At 41.3% G+C, this 13,518-nt stretch overlaps 1 protein-coding gene across 6 annotated transcripts in view; it reads left to right on the forward strand.

The window, feature by feature from the left end:
• Nucleotides 1–13,518, forward strand: part of SMG7 (SMG7, nonsense mediated mRNA decay factor) — a 50,676-nt gene that overhangs the window by 24,927 nt on the left and 12,231 nt on the right. For 5 of the 6 annotated variants that reach the window (XM_027665300.1, XM_027665304.1, XM_027665303.1 and 2 more), the window contains 10 exons: nucleotides 1,147–1,318; nucleotides 2,173–2,244; nucleotides 3,266–3,416; nucleotides 3,753–3,888; nucleotides 5,907–6,069; nucleotides 7,131–7,287; nucleotides 8,377–8,447; nucleotides 8,769–8,829; nucleotides 9,493–9,612; nucleotides 9,846–10,281. In XM_027665300.1, the coding sequence (XP_027521101.1) occupies nucleotides 1,147–1,318; nucleotides 2,173–2,244; nucleotides 3,266–3,416; nucleotides 3,753–3,888; nucleotides 5,907–6,069; nucleotides 7,131–7,287; nucleotides 8,377–8,447; nucleotides 8,769–8,829; nucleotides 9,493–9,612; nucleotides 9,846–10,281 (1,539 nt within the window). The remainder of the gene's footprint in view (nucleotides 1–1,146; nucleotides 1,319–2,172; nucleotides 2,245–3,265; nucleotides 3,417–3,752; nucleotides 3,889–5,906; nucleotides 6,070–7,130; nucleotides 7,288–8,376; nucleotides 8,448–8,768; nucleotides 8,830–9,492; nucleotides 9,613–9,845; nucleotides 10,282–13,518) is intronic. The other variant, XM_027665301.1, reaches the window with a different exon arrangement.

The raw sequence follows: 13,518 nt of genomic DNA on the forward strand, positions 1-13,518 counted from the left end.
ACCTGCTCTCCAGCTGAGAGACCTGCGTGAACGACATCTTTGAAAGAGAGCATGAGTTCTCTTAATTCAGCACGTTGGAAGATGTCAAGTTTCTCTTTTTTATCCAGCTTTCATCTGTGAGATCCCTCTTCATCAGGGATTTTTGTCTACTGTGTAAAAGACAGAGCAAAAGAGGGAGGGAGGTGTAACACAAACCTCTCTCTGCAGCAAGCAAAAGCATCGCGTAGCGTGTTTAGCTGTTGACAGAGTGCATCTCTGGGCTTTCCCTGTGCCTTTATCTGAAAGTGGAACCCTGCTGCAGGGCTGTTTTATTTGGAGACTGAGCATGTTCCCAGCTGGGAGAAAGTCTGTCACTTCTTACCTGCATTTTTAACCCTATAACTCAGCAGAACAAACACTTTTCATCACTCCCTCATTACTGTTTCTTTCCAGAGTACTTCCTGGAGTCCATTAAAAAAAAAATTCAAAGCACTAATTGGAAGGGCAGAGTTCAGGTTTTCATTCAATCAGCTTTTGAGATACTTGATCAAGTAGCTGGTATCTTGTTCCTTGAAGGAGTCTCACTATTGACTTAGCTCAAATATTTACTGGCAGCTCAGCCACTGAACTGTTTCTATTGCCTCATTGCTTACAAATTTGGTATTGTTCCAGCTCCTCTCTAAAGTTTAAGTTGGGATAGTGCTGTTTCTTACATTGGAACAAGCCGATTTGGGGGTTGAGGGACATTCTTTTCTATTATTTTCAAAGAATAGTGTCACTTCATCAAGGTATAAAACCCACGGTGTTCCTCTTGAGTGCCCAACTTAAAAACAATGAAAACAAAAAAAATGATAAACCCACAAAACCTGACAAGATTTGTAGACCTCCCATAGCCCATCTCCATCCTTGGTGGTTTAAATATCACGAGGACTGAGTTGCTTATTGGTTTGGGATGGACAACTCCTTCTTCTCTTCCCAGTTCTGGGCAGACTACTGTACTATGGAGCTCAATGATTTCCATATGGAACACGTAATTTGAAGTCTCACTTGTTTACACTGTTTAGCTAATCTGTGCCTCCAAGTGATGCTCTGTTAGCTTTGTTACTTGCTTCTATGCTTTTCTGATGACTGTCTCTGGTTGCTACTAAACTCGATGTGTTTTTGTAGTTATTACAGGAATTGTGCACAGTTTTTAATGTAGACTTGCCGTGTCGTGTAAAGTCTTCCCAGCTGGGAATCATTAGCAATAAACAGACGCACACCAGCGCCATAGTGAAGCCACAATCCAGCTCCTGCTCTTACATCTGCCAGCACTGCCTTGTTCACCTTGGAGATATTGGTGAGTTGGGGAGGGAAAAAGAGGTGGGATGTTGATTTCTACCTGTGTTCAGCTCTCCTGAGAGGGATCTTCACATAGCATGGCCAACTGCTGGAGCAAGTGTGCTCCAAATTAATAGCCACTTGATGATTGTGCCTTTGGTGGTTGCTGAAAGGGGAAAGAGCTGGAAAGAAATGCTGTTAGAGTTTTCTAATGTGTGTTAACACATTAACACATGGCCACAGTTAACCACTGGCTTTCTAGTGATCTGCTAGAATCTGTCTTGTAGTGTTCTAGTCATGTTCTAGCTGGTAGGCACAGGGAAGTGTTGAAAGCAGTAATTATTATAAAAGCTCGTTGCAGCAGGCTAGCACACTTCTCCATTCCAGAACATCAACATCTTAGATACAAGGGCAACAGTTAGAAATCCAGCCTCTCATAAACCAGGTTTCTTTTTTAGATTAAGAACAACAGGTTTATTTTTTTCTTGATTTGAATAGAACTGTGTGTTGTAGAAGTTCTCTTTTCACAGGAATCCGCAGCTGCTTTTGGAACAACCTAAAAGCAGATCTAGTTGGTGATTGTGCAAATGGGGATGAAAAACATTTGTAGCTCTCTGGCTGTGGTGCTGTCACACCTTTGTATTTAAGAACTGCTAAGGTGTAACACTGGGTCTGAGGCAAAACAACCACCTCAAAATTCAACAACCACCTCAAGATTCAAATCCTGGTGCTGTTTGGTGTCATTGTGTGTTCCTCTGACGTTTATTCCTAAAATAATAGTAAAATGCTCTTCAGGTAAACTGGATTATATCAGAGTAAGTGCAGGAGAGTTTGATTTTATGCCTGAACTTGGTTTTTTTGCTGTTTTCTTAGCTCGCTATAGGAATCAGACCAGCCAGGCAGAGTCGTACTATAGACATGCAGCTCAGCTTGTCCCTTCCAATGGTGAGTCTGGGATACCTTTTCAGTTCATAATTCCAAAGAAGGGTTTGGGGTATAGCTTTTCCTGTGTGGCAGTTGGAAACCCGGACTTTTATATAAATCTCCTTCCCCAGATTCTCCAAACAACCATGCAACGAAGCCTGACCCACCAGTAAATCATTTAGATAATGGTTATTTACATGATCTGTGTCACTTGTCTCCTTTTTGGGAAGTTTTAGAAACAAAGAAGGTAATACACAGCTTTGCTGCTGCTGTTCTGTGTTACATGCATACATTATAAAGGACAATTAATGAAAACTTGCCTACCACCGGCATTGCTTTTTTTTCTTTTATTGTTTATTCCCATGCCCATTTTATAAAGTTTAGTAGCTAAAATAGCATTTTTCAAGTTGCTCATGTAAGTTAATGAATTCTTCAGTTCAGGGATCTAGCTTTTCAGCTATTGGCTTAGTGACCCAAAATGTAGGGATGGTGAGAGAAGGATAAATCATTTTTGAGCCAGGCTGACGAAACCAATAATTGAATTTTTTAGCCAGTTGTGTTGTAACTGCAAAATTCTCTGTATTCTAACTATAGAAATCTTTTATTCTCTAGGCAACAAAATGTGAACTGTTGACAGTTAGATTTGCCTCATGAGGCAAAACTGGGCAAGATTTTGTCCAAATAGATGGAGATGAATAAATGAGCTGGGTTTCAACAGTATTTTCTTATTTAGACAAAAACCCCAAACAAACTCAAATCACAGAAACAAGCAAACAAAACCAAACAGAAACTTCCACAACCAATCTTTCTCCCTCTAGAAAAACCCAAACAAACCAGGAAAACCAAACAGCTGCTGCACCACAAATTTAGAAGCTTTTTCATTTAAGTGGTACAGATACAAGGCTGCACTAGAAGCATCCTTAGATGGATCTGAGCCTTGTCTCTTGGAGAACTGAGGACTATGCTCCCTTTTCAAGTGGCCACACTTACTCTGACGTCGAGCACGCTTCACTCCATGACAGCTTGTCTCTTTCTCCCTCAGGTCAGCCTTATAATCAGTTGGCTATCCTAGCTTCCTCCAAAGGAGACCACTTGACCACAATTTTCTACTACTGCAGAAGCATTGCTGTGAAGTTTCCTTTCCCAGCTGCCTCCACTAACCTACAAAAAGCACTTTCTAAAGCACTGGAAAGGTGAGAGTAAGGATGAATTCCTTCCACTCAAATAAGATGGAAGAGACTTTTTCCAGCTGTACCTCCCTTGCCAGAAGTTATTAACTTTTGGTAGTAGACACAGAAGTTCTTCATCCCCTGTCCAATCAGAGCATCCTCACACAAGTGTGGAACAAAGAATAGTTTGTGATGCTCCTGGCTGTGATTAGTGAACACAGGGAATAAGCATATTGTGCCAGCACGACAAATTAGCTTTTTATGGACTTTCCTCCTTTATTTTGAAATAATTCTGTAATGTTATGTGCAGCTGTGTGTAACTCCAAAGACTGAAGTTGGGTATTTATGTTCTAAATGTAGTCGTGATGAGGTGAAGACTCGATGGAGCGTGTCTGACTTCATCAAGGCATTTATTAAATTCCATGGCCATGTGTACCTGAGTAAGAGCTTGGAGAAGCTGAGCCCTCTTCGAGAAAAGCTGGAAGAACAGTTCAAGGTTAGTTTTTAACAACATATTAATTAGTATATTGAGGAGAATATTTTTAGCAGCTGAGTTCTGAAATTACAGTCCAATAATAACTCTTTCACATGCTAAAATACAGGAAGGTCAAGTAGCCAGTTAGGGGAGGTTTGCATTGCAGCTACCACTGGGTAGTTCTGATAACTTATGCCAAGAGCAGGGATTTTTCCCATTTGACATGTGGTCTTTTATTGGTGGAGATACAGGAGAAATCAGTGACCACTGTTGATTCTCTGCTCTTTAACCTGGGTGATTCGTGGATACCTGTGAAAGCACTTGATTCATCTGGGAAGTCTTGGCTCAGTCTTGGCCTGAGGAATTTCAAGAGCTTCGTTTTTTGGATGGCATTCATTCACTTCCCCTAGTTAATAGTGCTGCTTTTAATCTGTCTCAGACAACTTGTCTCTCCTGTTTGCCTCTAAAAAGTGTCTCAGTGAGACCTTAATTTGTGTGTAGACGTGAACTATTCAGAACACGTTTCCTCTGGAAGTTCCATGAGTTCCAGCTCATTAGGTTGGACAATACAACAAAGACTGAAACAACAAGTATTTTGTAAGGTATTTGTACAAGGTAATACATTTTCAAAGAGGGTGTTGTAGTGTTAGGTGCCTTTTGGAGACTGCTCTGCTTCAGCTTCTTAATTGGTGGAAAAGGAGCAGGGAGTGTGGATTTGTTCAACACAGCAGTGGCTCCTTTTCAAAATTAAGGAGAAGATGGTCTTAACAATAGAAAAACGTACAAATGTTCTTTACGGTGTCTTTTTACATTTTTTACCTTGAATTGGGCGGCTACAGCTAGGTCCAAACCGTCTTTAAAATAAAATTAAAAAACCACAGAACTAGCTGTGAATTGTATTAGCTTTGAATGTGGGCTGTTAATGTCGTTTCAAAATTAAATAATTGTATATCTCTGTGGGTGATGTTGGCTGTTGAACAAGTACTGCTTTTTCCACAGTGCTTATGATCAATAAATATGAGCATTGCTCAGGCATGTGGAACAGTCTTAGTTTTCTGGACTGAGTTAGGGTGTTAAAACAGAGCTAATTGAGCCCTGCTTTGTGCTTAGATTACTTTTTTGTTTATATTATGCAATATAAGGCTTCATTTCCTAGAGAGCAACTCTTGTGGATTCAGTGGGTTGAATGTGGATGTGAAGTTGACTGTATGGTGAGAGATCAGTTTAACTTTGTGACTGATTTTAACTCTGAGGAGAGCAGTTACAGGGTTTGGAGTGTTCAGTCAGGCCCACAATGCTGCTGCTGGCAGCTCTGCCCATCTGAGTTGTTTACTGTACAGTGCTTCATGCCCTAAACTAAAGAATCCAGGTTGAACATGGAGCTTTTCCTGATGCTTACATTAGTTCATCCACTTGCCTCCCTGATTGTTGTGTCTGAAGATAAGTTCGTAGGGTTTTAGGATATCTCCGTTTTTTTCCCCAAAAAGCATTAAAGTTTCTTTTCCTGTCCTGAGAAAGGTGACTTTCCAGCACAGTTACAGAAAGGCATTTGTAAATAACTCGTGCTGGTTTAGTCCACCAAAGCATTCCATGACCCATGAAGTCAGATGTGGAATTAGTTTTTTAATACATAACCACCCAGTAGTTAAATTTTCCTGGGGTGTTTTTTTTAATGTCATCTTCTCTGTGCTGTTTCTTTGAAAGGCTGACAAATCCAGTGGATCTGCTGCAGTGCTGTCACTGCACGTTCAAGTTGCACTTGCTCTGAAAGAGAACAGTAACCAAGGGGATGTTGATTTGTTGAGCATCTGAGCTGGTGTACAAGCAAAATCCTTGGGCTTAACAGTAGGCACCTTCCCAAGTCCTGCTGGGAAGCCCAGTGCTGTGCCAATAGGGACGACCTGAAAATAAAATCCAGAATGAGTGTTGCCTTAAGGCAGAAGCATTAGTCAAGCAGTGAAGTAACAACTACTAATCCTTTCAAGTGTGTGTGCTTTGCCATCTAAAAATACCCCCCCCCCCGTGTATCTTTGCTGCAGAGGTTGTTGTTCCAGAAGGCTTTCAATTCTCAGCAGTTAGTCCACATCACTGTTATCAACCTGTTCCAACTGCATCACCTGCGAGACTTCAGCAACGAAACGGAGCAGCACAGCTACAGCCAGGATGAGCAGCTCTGCTGGACACAGCTCCTGGCTCTCTTCAGTGAGTGTGCAGGCTAAATGATTTTTGTAGTTCTCTTTGGTTTTCACATGGAATCCATTAGTAATTTCCTGTCAGTATCCAGCTTAATGGTTATGTGATGTAAGTGCTGAGAATAGACATTAGGGAGAAAGTTTAGAGAGAAGATGGTTGCACAGGGTCATTCATGTCAGCAGTGCTGACTAACACTGGATTTCTGAGCCCTGGATGTACTCTGAAGTTTTACAGAACCGTTTTCCTTGTTCTGAAAGAACATTTTAACTTGGGTGCAAAGCTGGATCCAGCTTGGCAGTGGGTAGTACCACTCCTGGGAGGCTGCTCCCCAGTTGGCTGCAATGCAGTTGAAGTTGGAATGGAGCTGGTCCTGATTCCACAGGGCTCAACTAGAAGCTGAGTCATCTAAGACTTCAACTGCTTTTGTGCCTATGATAATATTGGCTAGGAGATAAGTGGGAGTGCGGACCATTTTAGACTCTGAGAAAATAAGCATTATGTGGCTAATCTGATCCAGCTTGGCCTTGTTTGTCAACACCTAAATTTCTGAAGAGCTGGATTTCTTCAGATTCCAGCCTGGAGTTGATTCTGAAAACACCAGGGTCACACTGGTGTGGTTACTGTTTCTCAGCTGTTATGCCCTAAGGGGTCTGGGCTGGGTGCCTGCCTGCAGAAACTGCTCCAGTGCATTTGTGTACCTACTGACTTGGGAAAGTGAATAAAATGCAGGTAGACAGTTGAGTTGATAATTTCTAATAAATAGGTGAGTGAATAATTTTGCACTGGGCTCATCTCACCCTATTTTTTTAACTTAGCAAAATGGTTTGCCGTGACACTTAAAGGGAAAAAAACCACCAAGGTTCTGTTTCATGGTAGAAAAGTATTTAAAAAAATATCTTCTGATTTGTTGGTGAATTGTTTGAGATGAAGTAATTGGGGTTTTTTTGTTCTAAATAACTAGCTCTTAAAAACAGGGGGATGTGTTTGATTAGATGATGTTCAACTTTAGCACGTCATTCCCACATTGTGGAATTTGTTTGTTCTGTTTTTTCCCTTTACTCTGTTTGTAGTGTCCTTTCTTGGAGTTCTGTGCAAGTGTCCTTTACAAAATGACTACCAGGAGGACTCTGGGGCTGCATATCCTCTTCCAGCTGTGAAGGTTTCCATGGACTGGCTGAAACTTAGGCCCAGTGTTTTCCAAGAGGCAGTGGTTGATGAAAGACGGTAGTGAGTGTTAATCTTTCTTTTGATACCTTTGATTGCATGAATTCATAATTACTGGTGATCCACAGATTAGTCACAGGAAAAGTGATCATATGACTCATTATTACAGACATTAAAATCATAGAAAGTATATGTGCTAAAGAGTTCATAAAGCAAAACATGAGACTTGTGGGTTAAAGGAGCAAATTCAGTGCTTTAATTTGCTTTAGGTTTGCACATAACTTTTGTCTTTTTTTTAAATCAGTGGGGTTCTAGTTTATAATGTCTGATTTGAGCATAACTACTGAGTGTTCCTGTAGTCTAATCTATTGTAATGGTTTCTCTGATTATTGAGGGAAGTGGCAGCAGAATACTTGGCTTAATTTCATGTACTAAACCATCTCTTGGGCAGTGCTAGAATCCAGTTTTTCTGGTTCATTACCCAGAAATTAAATTGAATTTAGTAGAGAGGGTCCTTAAATGTCAGTGCAGGCATTTCTGTTCTGGACTGTTGCTCTGATTTTTCACTTCTGCCACTAATCTCATAAATTTAGGCTTAATTAGTTCAAAACATCCTAAAATAGTTCTTTGTTGCCTCCATGGTGCCCATCACTAAAGCAGAAGGATGCTTGGGCTTTCAACTGGCATCTTTTGAAAAACTGGAGCAAGCAACCTGTTGGTGGCAGTTAAATGTTAACCACCTATGCAGTGATCAGTGTGATTTGAAAATTATTTGCTTCAGGGCCTTTGGGAAGAATTTCCAGTCATTGCTTGTACTGGTATTGCAGGACAAGGCAGGGGACTGCCAGTTCACCTCTAGGTTAATGGTCTTAGTGCAACCCTTACCTAGAGCATCTTGCCTTTGTGGTAACTGCTCCAGTGCTACAGTATCACAGAGCACTTGGGAACTTAGACTGGCTCTTAAAAAATAGTAATTTTTTCAAGAAGGTGGTCTTTTCCCTACCACTTGAGAGAAACTTTACCTTTTCTTGGGAATCAGAGGATTAATGGAAGCTGTGACTGTGTAATGGAGTTCAGTGTTTCCTTGGTAAAGTGAACACATCCCATGTTCTGCCATTTTCACTTATGGTTTGTCTGGTTTCTAATTTACAGCATATGGCCCTGGCTGATCTCTCTTCTAAACAGCTTCCAGCCTCATGAAGAAGATCTATCCAGTAATAATGGTAAGGACACTTCTAGTCTGTGCTGTAAAGAACTGAGAATGATGCAGGTTTTTCGTGATGGTGGGGAGAATTGCAGTTGAAGAGCAAATAAGGAAGGAAGTAGTGTTCTAGTATTAGTGCATGTGAATACTTTGCAAATGCTGCTTTCTTGTGCTGAGCAGACTTTGCTCTGCTTTATCATTCCTGAACTCCTCAGGTCACAGGGTGGATCAGTTAATAGAAGGCTTTAGGATGTGTAGTGACCATGCTGAGGTATCTGCTTATGATACTGTGCTCAGTGCTTTCATGCTTTCCTTACCTTATTTAATGTCTGTTTGCTAGCAACCCCCCTTCCAGAAGAATTTGAGTTGCAAGGATTCCTGGCTCTGAGGCCTTCGTTCAGGTGGGTAACAGCTGAAGGATCCTGTACTCTTGCTGATGTCATGACTTTGACAGACATTGACCTGTTCCCTGCAATATCTTATTTATGAATATTTACTGCTGTATGGATTGATGTAGGTCTCTTCAAAACGAATGTAATGGACAATGTAGCAAAACTCTATGAAAATCTTGAGTTTATAGTAATGCTCATGACTTTTTTTTTGGTTTTACTGTGTAGTCTTCAGACTTATAAATGGAAAGGGAAAAATTTAAGTGAGAAAATAAATGCTTTTGCATGAAACCTGCTTGATGTGATTTTCTTTTGCTGGTTTTTACTCTGTTTTTAACTGCATTCCTGTACTTAACATCATCCACAAATGCTGACTAAATATTAGATATATTCACTCAACTATTATTTTTCTGATTTTGATTATCACACAGATGAGCTTTTGGCCTTTTGTTATTTAAAAAACCCCACCAAACCTTCTTAATATGTAGATGGATCTTACCAGAAGAAAATTACATCTGTAAATCAGACGTCTCTTAACAGTCATGTTTTGAATAACTCCTTATGAAAGTTTACAGCTTTTAATAGAGTAATGCTGGCATGTTGTATTTCTGAAGAAATACGATGTTGCAGAGGGTAATTGTGTAATTAATATTCCCTCTCCTGTGTCAATACTAGGAACTTGGATTTTTCCAAAGGCCACCAGGCAATTACAGGAGATAAAGAAGGGCAGCAACGTCGAATACGGCAGCAGCGCCTGATCTTCACAGGCAAATGGATCGCTGATAATCAGCCAAGGTAAGTGAAGTACCTGCTGTATTTCCCTGCTGCCATGAGCTGAGATAACACAGGTGCCAGAGCTCAATGTTATTTTTCTTTCTGTTCAACACAACAATTACCTGTCCTGTGAGTACAAGATGCTGACAGCGCTAACAGCGTGTTCTGTGGGTCTACGTGCCGTTGCTTCATAGACTGGTTGTGATAAGTAATGTAGTTAATTGTACTTGCTTTTCTATTGCATTCTTCTTCAGGTTGATTCAGTGTGAAAACGAGGTAGGAAAGCTGTTGTTCGTGACAGAAATCCCAGAGCTGTTACTGGAGGACCCTAGTGAAGCCAAAGAGAGTCTCGCCTTGCAGGAGACATCCATGGCAGAGCCACTGTGTGCCGATGGGAGCCCTGGACTCAAGTCAGTTCTGGCCTCTGGCAGAAGCCTGAGCAACAACTGTGATGCAGGAGAAAAGCCAATGGTCACGTTCAAAGAGAACATCAAGCCCCGGGAGCTGAACAGGGAGCAAGGGCGCATCTATCCCCCGAAAGACGTAGCAAGGGAAAGGCGGGACTTTAGCAAGGGAATAGTGGCCACTAAGAACGATGGGAAGAAGGACAACAATAAAAGGAAGAATGAGACCAAGAAATGCGGCTTGGATAAGATGCAGGAAGCGGGAAAGCAGAACGTGGCAGTTCAGGTAAGCCTTTAACTCAAAGGGATACTGTGTCTGAGGAGGTACCACGAGTGTGTCAGGGAAGGCACTGCTTGTGGTAGAGCTGTGCCTCTGTATGCTAGAGCTGAGTCTCACTGTGGGCACTGCTAATGCAGCTAATGCACAAAAATATAAAGCACTTCTACCTCAAAGACCAGGTGTTGGTGATCTTTGGGTCTCTGCCCTTTCCCTGTCTCAGTTTTGGGGGAGAAGAGGATAGGAAGCAATGAAAGGTGATTTTGCTGTCTTAAAAGAAAAAAACAGACTTCTACCCATTCCACCAGTTATTCAGACCACCAAGACTGTTCACATGGCCAGGCTGCAGTCATGCCTCGCCCATGCTGTGGTCTGTTGAGAAGGAACTGGGTACTCTGCATTTTCAGTTCAGTTGACTTGTGCACTTCCAACAAACTGAACACATCACAAAAACTCCAAATAGGATATGAGGAGTAAGATCCTCTGTACTGTGGGTGCAGTCAGGTGTCTCTGTGGAAGTAAGGAGAGCCATGCTGCTCTTAAATTGTAAATCTGTGCTCAAGAACTTGCTCAAAATTGTTGATTTTCACATCAGCTGCTCTTTTATCAGCTATATTTTTTTAGGGGCATGCTTTTTTCTCTATTTCTGTGAGCATTATGTGCAAAATCTGTCAAGTAAACAATGAATTTACTGATCTGACTTCCACTGAGTTGTAGTAAATAAGAGTGGAGAGTCTCAGGCTGATCTGATCTGTACCTGGACAATCTCAGTCATTCCCCCAGTGATGAGTGGAACCATTTAATGATAGTAATGGAGACTCTAATATCTCCTTAGAGAAACTGTGTCAGTTCTTCAGTGTTCTTGCAAGTGGAAATTATTTCCTAATGCACTTTATCTCCCTTGCCTGTGTGTAAGCCCATTACTACTGCCCAGGACAGGTCTGCAGAATAACTCTGCAACTTCTCTGAAGTCCTGTGTAACTGAGGTCTTGTTTTCCCTAGTCTTTCTAGCTTGTGGTGTTAGGACTCTTGGATCATTCTTCTTGTTCTCCTCCTGATTATTTGCTGTTAAACATCATGGATATGAAATGGAAAGTCTGAACTGGCAGCATTATTCAGTTGGTTTTGCAGAGGGTCCTATCAGGGAGGGCAAAGTGTTACTGTAAAGGCTACAGAAACCGTGTGGGAATTGTTTGTGACTCGCTGAATGCAGCTGGTATCTGAAAACCAACACAGGTGAGTTAGAGTAGCAAGTTTCTTATTTATTTGTCAAACATATCTGGAATGTGGTTGCAGGCCTGAGCATAACTCCCAGTTTTGGTTTTTGTGCCCCTGTCTTGCTAAATAAGGACTTGAGGCTGATAAAAACCCACCAGATCGGAGAAATATATGTAGCTTTTTAGACAGGAAAGATAACTTATTTATCAGAAATTTGCTTGTCTTAGTCTTAAGAGACAACAAACCCAGGAAGAACTTATTTGAAACCCGCCAGTAGCAGAATCTGCTCTGATGTGGTTGGTCATCCTTCTTCTCTTCTTCAGTAGAAATTAATTTTGACTTTTTAGTTCCATCAGCTGTATTTATGAAAACTAATCCAAATAAGTGCCTTTTATTTTATGTAGCTTGTGGACTTATTTCTCCAGTCCTTCCCCCCACCCTGAAAAATGAGTGTAGGTTTTTGTACCAGTTAGTGGACTCTTAGTGCTCTGCTTTGGCCTTCCTGGAAATACCAGGCTTTATCTCCTCCCTAGTTCATTGCCTTCAAAAGCTTAATTGCTGAAAATACTGCAGCTCCTACCTAGCAAAAATGTGAAGAATGTTACACAGAACAAATCAGTTCTGCTTTGCAGATAAGTGGAAAACTTGCACGCTCAGGCAGGATGTGACGTAGGTTGAATCTGTGCTCTGTAGGGAAAATAATGTTGGGTGCCAAGGAAGGTTTAATGCAGACTCACTCAAGATGTAACATACTCTTCAGAGGTCACTGTGATGAAATGGTACCTCTCAAGCACTGTGTAGGAACACTTAGGACCACTGTGGGACTAAATATTTGGTAGCATTGACACTTTTGAGGTGAGATCAAGTAGAAGCAAGGAAGCATCTGGAATTTGTCTGTCTTGATTAATCAATTTTAGGTATTTAGATTTATAAAGTTAACTGTAAATCAGAGAGCCTTTTGGAAGCCATCCCTTGGAAATTTGTTATAGCACCTTTGAGTTTCTGATGGACTAGAACTCCTGTTTTGAAATCCCGTGGCAGTAAGAGCGTCTTTGAATTCTCCAATGTTCTGTAAAAGAATACAAAGCTCTTGGTGTGATTATAAAAATGTTTGGCTTATTGTGGAGAAAAAAGGGGCAGCACAATGTAAGTTGAATGTACAGAATGTGATGGACAGTGAAGGTGTCAGAATGTGGCACGAGCAAGGGCTGCATTGTTTGTGGTGTTTAGCATCAGCCAGAACCTTGACATAGAGTTCCCTCTGGACTTTTTCTAGTGGGAGATAAAAAATTCACCCAGACCTCCGAGTTTTACAAGCAGAGAAAGAACACTGCACTCCTGCAATTTCTAAAGGGGGAGATTCAATTTGAAAAAGAATTTAAGAAAACATTTGAATGCATCTACCCTTTTACTATTGTATTTTGGCAGAAAAAAAATACCCCGTAACTCCTCTCCACTCAGTAGCACTAAATGTTGAAATAAACCCTACAGTTTTGGTTTGTTTGGTTTGGATTTTTTTAATTTGGCCCCTGATACAGCCCTTTTTTTCACTCACCTTTGAGGCTTGGTGTCAGGTCTGTTCCTGGGCCCTTTCTGTATTGCCCGGGTTCCTTGCTTGCTGTCTTTTTCCTGCCTGCTCCATCTTGCATTCCAGGCAGTTCTGCTGAGCTGAACAGAAAGGGAAAGTAGTCTTCCCCTCTGTCTTCCTCTCCAGGAAGACCCAGACTGCAGCAGACTCAGAATCAGGTAAACATTACATTACATTCTTCTCTCTGCCTTTAACTGGTGCAGCTCTTTCAACAGAACACCCAGCAGTTACACAGTGAACTGAACACTTCTGCTGTTTGTTTTGTATGCTCTGGGTCAAAATAATTTCATTAGGCTGAGAGAATTCCCTAGGAAGAACGTGGCAGTGTTTGCTTGTTTTTTAAGGTGCTGCAGGTAAGTGGCATGAGTTGGGCTGAAGCAGTGCCCTAGGAGAAGCATAATAGCATCTGCACTTTTGTTTTTAAACACTGCAGGTGAGCA

Source organism: Corapipo altera, unplaced genomic scaffold, assembly GCF_003945725.1.
Source record: "Corapipo altera isolate COAL_440 unplaced genomic scaffold, ASM394572v1 316, whole genome shotgun sequence".
Taxonomy (NCBI): Eukaryota; Metazoa; Chordata; class Aves; order Passeriformes; family Pipridae; genus Corapipo; species Corapipo altera.